General features: G+C 49.5%; 2 protein-coding genes across 3 annotated transcripts; both read right to left on the reverse strand.

Moving 5' to 3' along the window:
- Positions 1 to 371: 371 nt before the first annotated feature.
- Positions 372 to 9,617, reverse strand: DDX51 (DEAD-box helicase 51). Of its 2 annotated transcripts, none has more exons than XM_056504264.1 (16): positions 9,567 to 9,617; positions 8,395 to 8,762; positions 7,742 to 7,980; positions 7,487 to 7,637; positions 6,707 to 6,852; positions 6,303 to 6,374; positions 6,052 to 6,158; positions 5,412 to 5,520; positions 4,897 to 5,042; positions 4,048 to 4,240; positions 3,327 to 3,442; positions 3,121 to 3,237; positions 2,062 to 2,163; positions 1,739 to 1,802; positions 1,393 to 1,527; positions 372 to 583 (listed from the first exon to the last, which is right to left on the reverse strand). In XM_056504264.1, the coding sequence occupies exons 1-16, from the start codon at positions 9,587 to 9,589 to the stop codon at positions 557 to 559; spliced, it is 2,115 nt and encodes a 704-aa protein (XP_056360239.1). In that variant the 5' UTR covers positions 9,590 to 9,617; the 3' UTR covers positions 372 to 556. The 2 variants fall into 2 exon arrangements, with proteins under 2 accessions (XP_056360239.1, XP_056360240.1); XM_056504265.1 differs by having other exon boundaries at positions 8,395 to 8,749; positions 9,560 to 9,603.
- Positions 9,618 to 10,472: 855 nt separating this feature from the next.
- MIF (macrophage migration inhibitory factor) lies at positions 10,473 to 12,653 on the reverse strand. The gene is made up of 3 exons (XM_056504591.1): positions 12,415 to 12,653; positions 11,540 to 11,712; positions 10,473 to 10,732 (listed from the first exon to the last, which is right to left on the reverse strand). The coding sequence occupies exons 1-3, from the start codon at positions 12,520 to 12,522 to the stop codon at positions 10,666 to 10,668; spliced, it is 348 nt and encodes a 115-aa protein (XP_056360566.1). The 5' UTR covers positions 12,523 to 12,653; the 3' UTR covers positions 10,473 to 10,665.
- Between the last annotated feature and the right edge of the window lie 373 nt (positions 12,654 to 13,026).

Below are 13,026 nucleotides of genomic sequence, written 5' to 3' on the forward strand. Positions count from 1 at the left end.
ATCATAAAATAGTTGGAAGGAACCAGTGATCTTCAAGTCCAATTCCTGAGCCCAGGAATCTTTATTAGACACTGTTTTAAAAATATATATATTTATTTAATATTTACTTAAAAGTTGGAGTAACTGCAGTCTAGAGCAGCTCTTCAAACAATTCCTGCTACAGGCACTGCACCAGTCTTCATGCAGCTGCAGATAGACAGAACCATTATCCCAGAGCAGAAGTGAGAGCCCAGCCTTCACCATGGGAGGGCAGCAGGTCCATCAGGCCACGCTCAAGAGCTGGTGGTAATTCCACATATGCCAGCAGGATACAATACAAAGTCCTCTTCAAGACAACCTGTATCTCAAAATTTATCTTTTTTTTTTTTAAATAAAGCAGTAACTGAACTCTGTTCACAGTGTCCTTGAAAGAGGAATAGCTGACTTCATACTTGATAAGGTTGAGGAACTGACCATTGAGGGACCATGACTCAGAGCTGCTGTGCTGGGGAACAGTCCATGGCCTGTCCCACGCAGCAGCTTCAGTGCCACATCAGCCACCTCAGCCTCCACTCGTTCAGGCTCGCTTCTGTGCTCGCTCATTCTGTTCAAAATTAAAGTTGAGAAGGTGACTGAAGATGCCCCTGTCTCAGAGTCACACAGAAGGAATTTCAAGGAGGAACAGGACAGTTTAATAATCCTGTCTCAGTTCTCAAACATTCCTAGTCTACAACTCAAAATCATCATTTTTCAGGGCCAGTATTTATGAGTTCTCAGATGAGAGAGCAGAACACTTGCCCAAATCATGCAGCACAAAGTCTATTAAGGATCCCTAGGTCTACCCATCTGGCAAGGTAAGTGCTACCCTGCTTTTGTCTCCAAGCTCTCAACTTCACACTAGTGTATAAAAAAGGGCCTGCAGACAGCTGTACATTACAGTCTTAAACCCTGTAATGACAGAAAGTTTAGTCCCTGCATTTTGCTTGCAGTCCTCTGGGTAGCTGTCAACATCCCAGCTACAGAGGTAAAGAGAAGGGCAGAACAGGAAAAAACCCTCCAAGAATCAGAATTGTTTTGGGTCTTGGAAAAGGCCCTTAAGACCATCCAAGAATCCAACAATTTATCTGGCACTGCCAAACCTACCCCTAAATCATGTCCCCAAGTGCCATATCTACATGTATTTTAAAGCCCTCCAGGAACTCTGCCTAACTTTGACAGGAAACCTCTTTTTCCCCTCCCCACCCTGAGTATTCCATAACAACACACCCACAAATGCTGCCTTCACACTGAGTTGGTGCTGTCTCAGACAAAGGCAAGGATCCTGGACACTAATACCTGTGCTAAGCAAGAATTGCAATAAAAAAACAACAAACTGCAACTCACACAGTTTATTTTCTTCCCCATTTCAATTACCTTGACTGTCTTCTTGAGCTTACACAGAGCTCCCTCATATTGCTGCACCAATGGCTTCAGTGAGTTGCCCTTCACTGGGTGTTTCTTGATGTCCCGGATGCCAGCATCCCTCAACATGCGCAGGAAGCGCCGCTCCTGCACACAACACACACTGGAGATGAGACACCACTGCTCATCACCCCATCAACAAAATGAGCACACTTGGGAACATGCTGCTCACTCAGGAAATAACTGCAGTTTCCAAGCACAAAGCTCTCACTGGAAAAGGTGGGAAGCAGTATGAACTTTATTATCCTTATGCTCCTGCATGCATCCTTTTCAAATGAATCCCACACCAAAGACATACCTGGATTCTAAGGACCAAGCTGAAAGCAACACCTGCTTCTCCTGCACGAGCTGTTCTTCCAACCCTGAAAACAGAGAAAGTAGCTTCAAGTCAGTTTAGCCCCACAGTCACTGCCACTATCAACTCCAAGATTCTGATTCTCCAGTTTTAAGAAAGTCTGATTCCAAGCTTAATTGGAATTATATTTTTAGGCTTAATTTTTGATAGAAAGCTATTTGAATACTAAAGTTAAAAAAGAAAAAGCCCTTTTAAGTGCATGTCCCCTTTGCTGAGTATCTCAAAGCAAACCAAGCTCAGACATCTTCCCTTTGTTCCTGTCTTACCGGTGAATGTACGTCCTGATGAACTGTGGTGCATCATAATTTATCACATAATTCACTCCTTTAACATCAATCCCTCGGGCTGTGGCATCTGTGCTGATTAACCTGTTTGTAAATGTATACATAGTAATTTTCAGGTAACATCTCAGGCACTACACACACAAAACAAGTGAACACAGCACAACTCTTGCTAATCTCTGCTCAAACTGGACAGCCAGCCTCTGCCTCTAAGCCTGGCAGCAGCACTGCAAGTTATTCCTTATTGCCACTGTTCTTATTAGCTGCCCACAGACCTCCAAACATCACTACAGGCTTGTCATCATCTGCTGAGCATGAAAAGTTATTGGGTGTTCCCAGGTTCTCCAAGCATGCCAGACACCTCCCAGCTCACTGGAGCTTACAAATCTCTAAAGAATCTGAGCATTCCACACAAGTATGGAACACAAATAGTGAGGTGAGAAATCCCAAGAGTCAAGGAGGAATTTATACACCAGGTTTGGATAAAAAGTACACTCAGAAAATAAGTATTTACCTTTTCCTCAGAGACACAATACAGATACAATCTCATAACTACCAAAACCACAATGCAAATCAAACACATGGATAGAAGCAAACCTGTATGCCAGTCTGAGCAGGTATTGCTTCAGTGGGAAGCTCTAGCACTAAATACAGTTTCAGCACCAACATCCATTTCTGCCCTACAAGTACCAGATGCCAAAACAAAAATGTTAGATGCCCAAAAGTACAAACATTAAACTCCAGATTTGCAAACCTGCAAAAAACCTGTTTTGAGCAACTCTATGAACACCCACTTGTATTTACTGCTTGTTATAAAACAACACAAAGAAATTCAGACTGCAGCTAGATTAGAACAGGCTGAATTACATGAAGGATAAACAATTCAAAGTCACAAGTCCAAGTCTCACACCCATTCTACAACAGACTCCTGCATGCTCTGTTTTAGAAGACCACATGTAACTGTGTCTCTTGTTCTGTTTAGCTTTTTACACTGGAAATAGCCTGTGCTGGAAAATATACAGGAAACCAGTTTAAGATGCTCACAGTTGTATTTTTCCTTGTTCAAACTCCTTCATGGTTCTCCTTCTCTCATTTGGAGGTAAACGAGAAGAAAACTCTGCCGCTGTGATTCCACCAAAGGCTTCAACCAGCAGGAACAGCCTGCAGGTAAACAGAGGGAAACTGTCACTTCCTTACCTCTGTAAGATCCCTTGACAGACACCTACAATAGCAATCTCCTCAGTGGTTACCTGTGAGAGGCTTCCCTGGAGTTGGTAAAGCACAACACACGGGTGAATTTCATTGTCAGCATGAAATACAGGAGGAGCAGAGGCTTGGAATTCAGGTCACAAGGCACATAACATTGCTGCAGTCAACAGGGAGGAAGGAGTTCAGAGAGAAAAATTACTTCTTGCCAAGACTACCTTCCCTGAAACCCACTATCTGTCCATGACCTACACCAGCTTGCATGTTTCACAGCTGACTAATAGCAGCAAAACCAGAGCCCATAATGCCATCCCTTTTAGAATAAACAGGCTGGCAGGATACAACATGAGTGGGGACAGGAGACCTGAGTTGTTCTAATGCTCTTACATCTCCATGGCAAGCAACAACATGCACTGCCTACAGGCTGGCCTGTATATGCATGTCTTGAAATGAATGTTAGATGTATAGACAATCAATAGGTGCTATTACATTATTATGACTTCCTAGTTCCACTCCCCATTGCTGATAAACTTAATTCCACGTGAAGAGAGATTAATTTTAAAAAATAATCAAGTCTTAACCAAATGACCATTAAGTAATGAGAAAACAAGTGTGCAAAGGTACAGCTCTCTGGGTCATATATATTCCCAAAGCCGCTTTTGCAAGGACACACAGGGAAGACATTTTAGAGTAAAACCACAATTAGATAGTCCAGAATTAAACAAATCTTCAAGTATAACTTATTCAAAAGAATTCCCATCATACCGACAGCCCCTCAGGAAGTGTGTATTTATTATTAGTTTCTTGTTCAGCTTCTGCTTCATCTCTGTTTTTCTCAGAATACACAGATGTGAAGAGACGAGGCTGGAATAAATCCAGTTGCTGCAATTTCTCTGGGTCCTGGGTCAGTGTGGCTGAAAACAGCAATTTCTGTAAGGGTATCTGAGGAGAGCAGGAACTGAAAGAAAAAGTGCACAGAAATTGAGCTTTGAGCATGAGACAAAGGAGTTTCACTCCAAGTGCCTTCACATGATATAAGGGAAGCAATAAATGCTCTTCTATGCTCTTTTCCTGCTCTGGGCCTTTCCTGTAGGTTCTTTCCCACCCCTGTTTTACAGTGGAGTTCACAGACAGAACTGATGAGCATTCTCAGTCAAATGCACAACCCCAATCCATTACTCCTGCACAAGTCCCTGCACCCTGGTTACCCATGTCCTCATTCTAGTCATGTCCTTCCCTGGTCATTCATCTCAGTTTCTGACACATCTCTGCCACTGCTATACAAAAACAGCAGCTGCAGATAATTAATTGCAAGAGTTTTCCTCCGAATCCATTACTCAGCTTTGCCAGAAGGCATTACTACAGTTACTGTGCAAATGGATCACAGATTTGCAATATTTGTACATTCCTTTGATGCTCCTTTAGTCTAAATAAGGAAAGCCTGAAGAATACAATACTTAGTCTGCAGGACATCCTCTGGCATCAGCTGTTTGCTGCCTTATTTTGGTAGACATTTCTCAGAGTCTGTGCAGCAGGGTACAATAGAGCAGGGCAGTGACACCCAGGTGCTGGCATCCACACTATCAGTTCAAGGAAATGCACTCTGCAACTTACCTGGCTGCTGTTACAGGCCCTGGTTTGGTCCTCTGAAAAAGCATGTTGGAGCCAGAGTCATTCTCCCCTTGGAATGCAGCTTTGACAATTTGGTTCAGACAGTTCTGGTGCATGTCATCAATCATACGGTCAGCTTCATCCACGATCTGAATCCACAAGGATGAAAAACACCACTTGTTAAATACTGGCAGCCTTTATTTTCCTTTGTATCTGTAACCAGTGAGCCAGTAGGTAAGATAATGGAAGCTGCTAGTCAACAGAACTGCTTCCCTTGCCTAACCTTACTCCAAGTTTGCAAAAGCCTAAGGGAGAAGGGGAAGTGGGTGGATGCTTGGGTGTCACGAGTTGGAATCAAACATCTCATCTTGTGACTGCTCCCTCCACAATCTGGAGTGCAGGCAAGCCCACACAACAGTTCCAACAGAGAGGAATTTCTGTTCCACACAAGAAGCAAGCAGGAATTCTTGCTGTAGCAGACACTGCTCTCAGATGGAAGGCCTGTGGAGGTGACTCACCAGGAAGCGAAGCTGTGCCAGGCTGAAGCCTGGGGTCTGGTTAATGTGATCCGTGAGCCTCCCTGGCGTGGCCACCACAATGTCAGCCAGGCTGCAGTAGCCTGTCACTCTGAAAGGACAAGCAGTCCATCAGTCTCTCTCTTCACAACAAATCCTGTGGCAGACACCTTAAGAAGCAGACCATAAGGTTTTCCTACCACTCAATTAACTGAGGAATAACAAAATTCAATATGGACTTGACACTGGAGAGCATGCAGGAGCACTGGTGGACACTAAACACCTGTTTCCACTGTGCTGCCTTATTTTAAACAGAAAGTGTCATTCTTCATTGCTTTCCAATAAAATTTAATGGCAGCAAAATCCCACACAGTCATATGTACCCATAGGCACATGGCAAACACATTCTGAGCATTTGCTGGTGAAGAACCCCAAAAATCTAGTAAAACATTACAATCACAAAACAGGGGTAGTAACAAGCACTGTGACAAAGACAGAATCACCAGAGTCCAGCATATAAACCCATTATCCAAAATCATGATAGCACAATGCTGTGTTGGAATAGCCTGTATCTTGACCCCACCTTAATGAGATTAATTAACTAGCAATCTCTATAAACCTTGTCAAAATACCTTTAACCTACTTTTTCTGGACAAGCACCTCCTGCTCCTTTGCAAAAGATTTCTGGCCAGTAATCAAAGCGACCTTCAGACCTGTCCCGTCAGTGTAAACGTTGAACACTTTACTCACCTGCAAAGAGATGGGCTTTGTCAGCTGCAGTAAATAGTTTTCATTACATGAACAGCACCAAACCCACTGGCAGGTCTTCAGCCTGCTCCACACTGGCACCAGCCTCAGCCCAGCTCTGCTCAGAGATGGTGAGGAGCTACATACCTGTTGTGCCAGTTCTTTGGTGGGCAGAACAACCAGAGCTCGTACGTGGCAAACCACTCGATCTAACAGAACCTGCCAAAATAAAGGACAAGTCAGTCCCTGAAAGAATGGGGGAGAACAGGGTTCTTGAACCTAACAAGAGAAGATGGGCTTGACACGTTCTCACAGTTTTGTGTTTCCATTTTTCTCCCTCCACCCTTCCAACTCTTCATGCTGTGCCTGCTGTCTGAGAAAAGGAGTGGGATGCTGACAAGAAGCTCCCTCAGACAGCTCTGAGCTGAAAATCTGCTGCCTTATGTCCACAAACTCCTTGGCTTTTTGACCTACTTTCAAGTTCAGGTTTTGCTTGAACAAAAGCTATGCCAGCACTTCCCCTAGAGATACTTCTCTGAGGATAAACTCACCTGTACAATGGGTATGACAAAAGACAGGGTCTTCCCACTGCCTGTGGGTGCAGAGACACAGATGTCCTTGGGGCGGTACCCGCCCCGCCCCAGCAGGTACCCATTGGAGGCACTCTGGAGAATGGCAGGAATCACCTCGGCCTGGACTGAGCAAAACCAGAAATAAACACACACTATATGCTTAATTAGCTCATCAATTACTCACAGTATTATATAGAAGCATTTTTAAAATGAGAAAATGTGTGCTGGCTTCCCAGCATAACCCTGAGAGGTCTCTGACACAGCCTAAGTTTCCAGGCTCAGCTGGACTGAATGTCACCCTCTAACCCTGTCCTTGCATCCAGCTGTCCTTTCTTATTTAAGAACTGGCATTGACTGTACTTGTTTGCAAAACTGGCAAAGCAACAGAAAACAAACAGATTTTCCATTTTTGTTTGGATGTTTTTGCTTTAATGAGCTGAGTGAGTTCCCAGAAAGCTCAGATCAGCAGCAGACAGTGGACAGCAAGGAGCTAAAGCACAAGCTTGGCATAAGGAGGAAAACTGTGAGGACACAAGTAAGACTTCCCTCTTTGGGCAGCTCTGAGCCATTACTCCAAGCTGGATTTATGAGTAGATAACAGACCTTTACTCAGTCTAGACAAAGCTTTGACAAAAGATGTTGCAATCCTTTTCATGCATTACATTTTGTCCTGTAATTTACTTCACTGCCTACATAATGTATACAGCACCAGAACTCTTTAAGCCCCTTTAGAAAGAAACAAAAGCACTATCAAGGCACCTGGGAAAAAGGACTCTATTCCATTCATCTGCAGCTTTTTCACCAGCCGGGGATGGATTCCTGGGACATCACTGATTGGACACAGATTATCTCTGATGCGTTTCTGCACCCGCTTGGGCTGAGCAAGCCACTGTGGTAAGAAGGGCTGGACCTGAGGAGAGGGAAAAGAGAATATGGCAAGACCATATGTAAAATAAACTTGTAAGAAGCATTCTTTTCCTAACCATCACACCAAAATTCAATCAAGCTGGTTACCTTCTGCACTGGCTTTGCATCATGGTCTCCAAGAATCATCGTACTGGAGGGTGGAAAATTTGCCTCTTCCCCTGAAGCTAAGGCCAGCTCCTCCTTTGTAGTTTGATTTTCTTCAGCTTTTTCACTGTTCTCTTTCTTCCCTTTTTCATCTCCTTGTGCTTCCTCATCTGTCTTTTTCCTTTTATTAGACTTGTTTTTAAAGTTGTTTCTATTTTCCTGTTTTATATCTTCTTCAGAATCTGGAATTGGGGTAACAGCAATACAAAGCCACAGGTGAGAGCACACCACATTGAAGGGATTTGGCAATATTACAACACAGGACTTTGGCAACAAGTCCTTGCAAGCTCTTTTTTCCTAAATCCCAGTGCAAAAGTCAAACACTTCCTTGTTGGTATAGATGCAACAAGACTGAGGTGGTGTGACATGCTTCCCTACTCCCCTTACACTAAACTCACCCTCAAAGTTTGCAGTACAGGGCCTTCCCTCAAAAAAAAAAAAAAAAAAAAAAAGGAAAAAAAAAAAAGAAATTTGGAACATATTAAGGAGATGAAAACAAAATCAGGGCAAGGTATTCAAAGAGCAACTGAGTCCACTTTTCTGTGGAAACTGTCAACCACAATGACCTGAAATCCTACAGCCTCACTTATTCTTACCTGTTTCAGTCCTCTCTTGCTGTACTTTCGATTTCCTTCTATTTGCTTTCTTCTTCTTTGTGGGGCTGCTGCCATCTGCTGCCTCCTCAGTACCAGCCCTTTCTGCTGAGGAGCTGCGGGGCTGCTGTTTTGTCTTCAGCTTCTTCTTTCTAAGCGCACTGGGCTGCTCTTCACTCTCCCTCTTCCTCTTCCCCTTTCCTTCGGGCTCCCCCCCGGGGCTCAGCCCCACTTCCCTTCCCTGGGGCTGCTCCTCTCGCTGTTTCTTGAGCTGCCGGGCCCTCGCCTGCTGCTGCAGCCGCTCCAGCAGGAGCCGCGCCCGGTCCTCCGCCTCAGCCTCCCCCTGCTCCTGCTCATCCTCCCCGCCGTACCTGGGGCAGACACACGAACCTCCTCAGGCACGGGCAGGGAGCGGGACAGGAGCAGGGAGCGGGACAGGAGCAGGGAGCGGGTGTAGGAGAATGGAGCTGGACACGAGTAGGGAGAGGGTGTAGAGGAGCAGGGAGCGGGACAGGGGCAGGGTGCGGGTGTAGAGGAGCAGGGAGCGGCTGCAGGAGGAGAATGGAGCGGGTGTAGGAGGAGAATGGAGCGGGACATGAGCAGGGAGAGGGTGTAGAAGAATGGAGCGGGACAGGAGCAGGGAGCGGGTGGAGAATGGAGCGGGAAAGAAGCAGGGAGCGGCTGCAGGAGGAGAATGGAGCGGGTGTAGGAGGAGAATGGAGCGGGACAGGAGCAGGGAGCGGCTGCAGGAGGAGAATGGAGCGGCTGCAGGAGGAGAATGGAGCGGGTGTAGGAGGAGAATGGAGCGGGACAGGAGCAGGGAGCGGCTGCAGGAGGAGAATGGAGCGGCTGCAGGAGGAGAATGGAGCGGGGGTAGGAGGAGAATGGAGCGGGACATGAGCAGGGAGAGGGTGTAAAGAATGGAGCGGGACAGGAGCAGGGAGCGGGTGTAGGAGAATGGAGCGAGAAAGAAGCAGGGAGCGGCTGCAGGAGGAGAATGGAGCGGGTGTAGGAGGAGAATGGAGCGGGACAGGAGCAGGGAGCGGCTGCAGGAGGAGAATGGAGCGGGTGTAGGAGGAGAATGGAGCGGGACAGGAGCAGGGAGCGGCTGCAGGAGGAGAATGGAGCGGCTGCAGGAGGAGAATGGAGCGGGAGCGGGGCCGGACACGCGGTACCTCTGGATGCAGAACAGCGCCATGGTCACGCCGCGCCGCGCGGGCGCACGGGATTGACGTCATCGCGCCGCGCGACGTCGCAGCGGAAGGCTCCACGGGGCGGCGCGCGCCCATCCCTGAGGGGAGGGACGGGAACGGCAGCGCGGGGAGCGCGAGGGCGGGACAGGGCACAGCACCGGCGAGGGACAGGCTGGGACAGGGCACAGCACCGGCGAGGGACAGGCTGGGACAGGGCACAGCACCGGCGAGGGACAGGCTGGGACAGGGCACAGCACCGGCGAGGGACAGGCTGGCACAGCATCAGTGTGGAACAGGGCGGGAGAGGGCACAACACAGCATCCGTGTGGGACACGCTGGGAGAGGGCACAGCACAGCATCCGTGTGGGACAGCACCAGCACGGTACCAGCAAGGGACAGGCTGGCACTGCACAGCACCAGCGAGGGACAGGGCACAGCATCAGTGTGGAACAGGCTGGCACAGCACACTGAAGCTCCCCATAGTGCTGCAGGCCTCTTTAGAGCTTCCACAGCACTGAGCAGGCAGTGTAAGCAATGTGGATAACAGCATTTCCCCTCAGCGAGCAAAAGCACTCCTTCCTTGCTCGTTTGGCCACACAGCCCCAGAGGAAAGCTGCCCTGAAGCAGCAGGCACAGGGCTGGTCAAAGGACTGCAGCAATAGGAGCCCTGAACACACCTACAGCCTTTTACCCACAGCTAGGTAAAAATCAGTGCAGTGCTGTCAGATACCAGCCCCAGGCACCACCACCATAGTGTGAAATACTGTATCTAAGAAACAGGGGCAAACCCAAAACATTCCTTGTGTTTGCTTTAGGATCAGAGTGAAACAGACATGCTAGCAATTGCCCAACTCCATCCCCGACCTGCCAAAACCTACACCACACAGCTTACTTCTAAATCTTTATTTGTTTTGAGAAAACAGAGGAATGTTGAAGCAGCAATATTTAAACACACTAGCGAGGAGCCATCAATCTGTGAGAGTGCACAAAGTGCAACACGGGGCCGTTTGTGCTGTGGTCTCTGCTACAGGGCAGGGTGAAGGGAGTCCAGGAACAGCCTCTCCAGACAGATGGGAGAGCTCTACGCAAAGGTGGAGCCGTTCCAGCCCACGTTGGCAGCGTTCATGTCGAAGTAGTTGATGTAGATCCTGCAGAAGAGGTACAGAAGGAAATAACAGTGATCTTATTAACTCATTTATATAAACTGGGACAACACAACAGGTGACAGTGCTTCCCATTCTTCTGCTTAAAAAAACATCAAGCTTCATCTTTGCCAAAAATCTGTGGAGCCTCCCAACAGTCAGTATTTCTCAGTTGTCAAAATTGTACTTTTCTCTTTTTTTTTTTTTTCCAAACACAAATTCTTCTGCAGTCATGGACTACCCAGACACCAGACAGCCTTTGTTTAGAAATCTGCCAAGAATTTCCAGAGATTAGCCCCTTTTGTTTCCGAGCACTGCTGTCCCTCACACGTGTCACACAGACTGGCAGCCCTGCAGAGTTAAGCAGGCCCTCAGGCTGGGCTCTGGCTGTCTCCCTTCAGCCCTCACCAGAGCTGCACACAGACACTCTCTCAAATCTGCAGCCTGCAAGGGAGCTGCTCACAGCCTGCTGCCTTCTACTTTTGTCTCTCAGCTCCAGCCTGTTACTGCTCCTTGCTCATGCTTTCAGCCCTGCTTCCCCAGAGGACAAGGCACCACAGCTCAGAGGCAAAACACACGTCAGTGCTCTGGTGTTTTTCCCTACTCTCAGAGCACAAAGCCATTGAACAGAGGACTCTCCAGGGAAAGAGGCAGGCACCAAATTCTTACATGGACGTGAAAGTGCTGCAAGCAATCACTTGGTATTTTCCAAAACACATGGACTTATTCCTGCCTTTTAAAATTTTTAAATAGACTTTCCAAAGCAGTTTCAGAAAGCCAGATAAATATAGTTAAACTGTGTCCCAGCCTCACCTGTCTGCAGATACGTGCAAGTGCTTCGACATCAGGTCGCACAGCATCTTGGTGTAAGTCTTGTTCTGCTGCCCTCCTATTTTGCCGATGCTGTAGAGGCTGCAGAGCGCACAGGGATCAGTGGAGCCCCCGAAGGACATCATCTGGTCAGGTATGATGTGCACAGCGATGTACTGCGGGAGGGAAACACTCCATTACAGGCGGTCTGAGCTGCCCTCTCCTGACCAAAATGTGCTTTAGGTACCGACTCTAAGCAGGGCAGTGGTACTGGGGTGAGGCAGCTCTTCAGTGCTGCGCATTCCCAGGCCCAGGGGAGGCTCGGGCACCGCAGCCCCCACGGGGGGCACGGCGCTGGGGGCTGCGGGGAGCCTGGGCCCGGCTCTCAGCGTTAGGATGCGGTGATGTGCGCACAAAGCCGCGGCGAGGCGGGCGCTCCTGCGGGGCGGAGCGAGACAAAGGCCCGAAACCTGTGCCTGCGTGCCAGAGCTCACATCCCCAAATCACGGAGCGAGAGGCCGGGCCTGCGGAGAGCCGGGCAGCGATTCGGCCTTATCGGGCTCCGGCTGCTGGGGCTGCAGCGCTCTGGCCGTGCCGCATGGCCGGTCTATCCGAGTTCTGCCCGGGAGCGTCCGCACTGCGCAGCCCCGCTGCTCGAACCGCCAGCACAGGCGCAGCACATCCCCGGCTACGTGAGCGCCGCGCTCCTGCGGGCCCGGCTGCTGCTCCGGGCAGGGGGATCGGCGCCGCGGGCTGGGACGGGCACCGGCTCCTTCCCCCGGAGCAGCTCCCGGGGCCGCTCCGCCGCCGCCCCTCCCGCCGAGCCGAGCCGAGCCGAGCCTCCCCCACACACGTGCCGGCCCCGCTCCCGCCCTCACCTGCGCGGGCTTGCCAGTGGCCTTGGCCAGCTGCTGGGTGAGGTCGCCCAACAGGTTGTCGGGCACGGCGTCCTTGCAGACATTGGTGTAGATGGTGAACATGGGCATGGTGGTGGCGGCGGTGGGGGCGGCGGGGCCGACGACGGAAGCGTAACCGAGCGGCGGGACCAGCACAGTGGAGCGGGGAGGCGTCAGCGGCGCCTTTAGTGCGCGGGGCCGGGCCGGGCTGAGCGGCCCCGCCCGGCAGGAGGGGAGGGAGCGGGGCGGGGCGGGACCCGGCACTCGGCGCACACCAGCTCCGTGCTCCTGGCTCCCCTCCCGCTGCAGCCTCTCGGCCTGGGGTCTCCGCCGCTCCGCCCTTATTCCTGGCTTTGTTACTGCCACTGAACATTTTTTGAGGATTTGTTGCAGGCTCATTCCTGGAACGGAGTCCGGGCGCGCTGGGCAGCTCATACATAACCTGGTATCAGCACATGTGATGCTGCCGCTGTGGCACTCTCACTGGTTTCTGCGGGGTCAGGGCCAGAGAGCGATAGTAGCCTCAGTTTTGCAGTTGCAAAAAGCAATACTTGCCCTGGCTCCGAGAATTCTTCTTTTGCAAAATGAAGTAAC

Source organism: Oenanthe melanoleuca, chromosome 15 (genome assembly GCF_029582105.1).
Source record: "Oenanthe melanoleuca isolate GR-GAL-2019-014 chromosome 15, OMel1.0, whole genome shotgun sequence".
Lineage (NCBI taxonomy): Eukaryota > Metazoa > Chordata > Aves > Passeriformes > Muscicapidae > Oenanthe > Oenanthe melanoleuca.

Coding starts and splice junctions, on each gene's coding strand:
- DDX51 (XM_056504264.1), bottom strand. CDS start 9,589: ATGGCGCTGTTCTGCATCCAGAG. Junction 4,241..4,896: donor GGGCCTGTAACAGCAGCCAG/GTAAGTTGCAGA, acceptor TTTTTCTTTCAG/TTCCTGCTCTCCTCAGATAC. Junction 3,443..4,047: donor CACTTCCTGAGGGGCTGTCG/GTATGATGGGAA, acceptor TGTTGACTGCAG/CAATGTTATGTGCCTTGTGA.
- MIF (XM_056504591.1), bottom strand. CDS start 12,522: ATGCCCATGTTCACCATCTACACCAATGTCTGCAAGGACGCCGTGCCC. Junction 11,713..12,414: donor CCACTGGCAAGCCCGCGCAG/GTGAGGGCGGGA, acceptor TCCCTCCCGCAG/TACATCGCTGTGCACATCAT. Junction 10,733..11,539: donor TTGCACGTATCTGCAGACAG/GTGAGGCTGGGA, acceptor CCTCTTCTGCAG/GATCTACATCAACTACTTCG.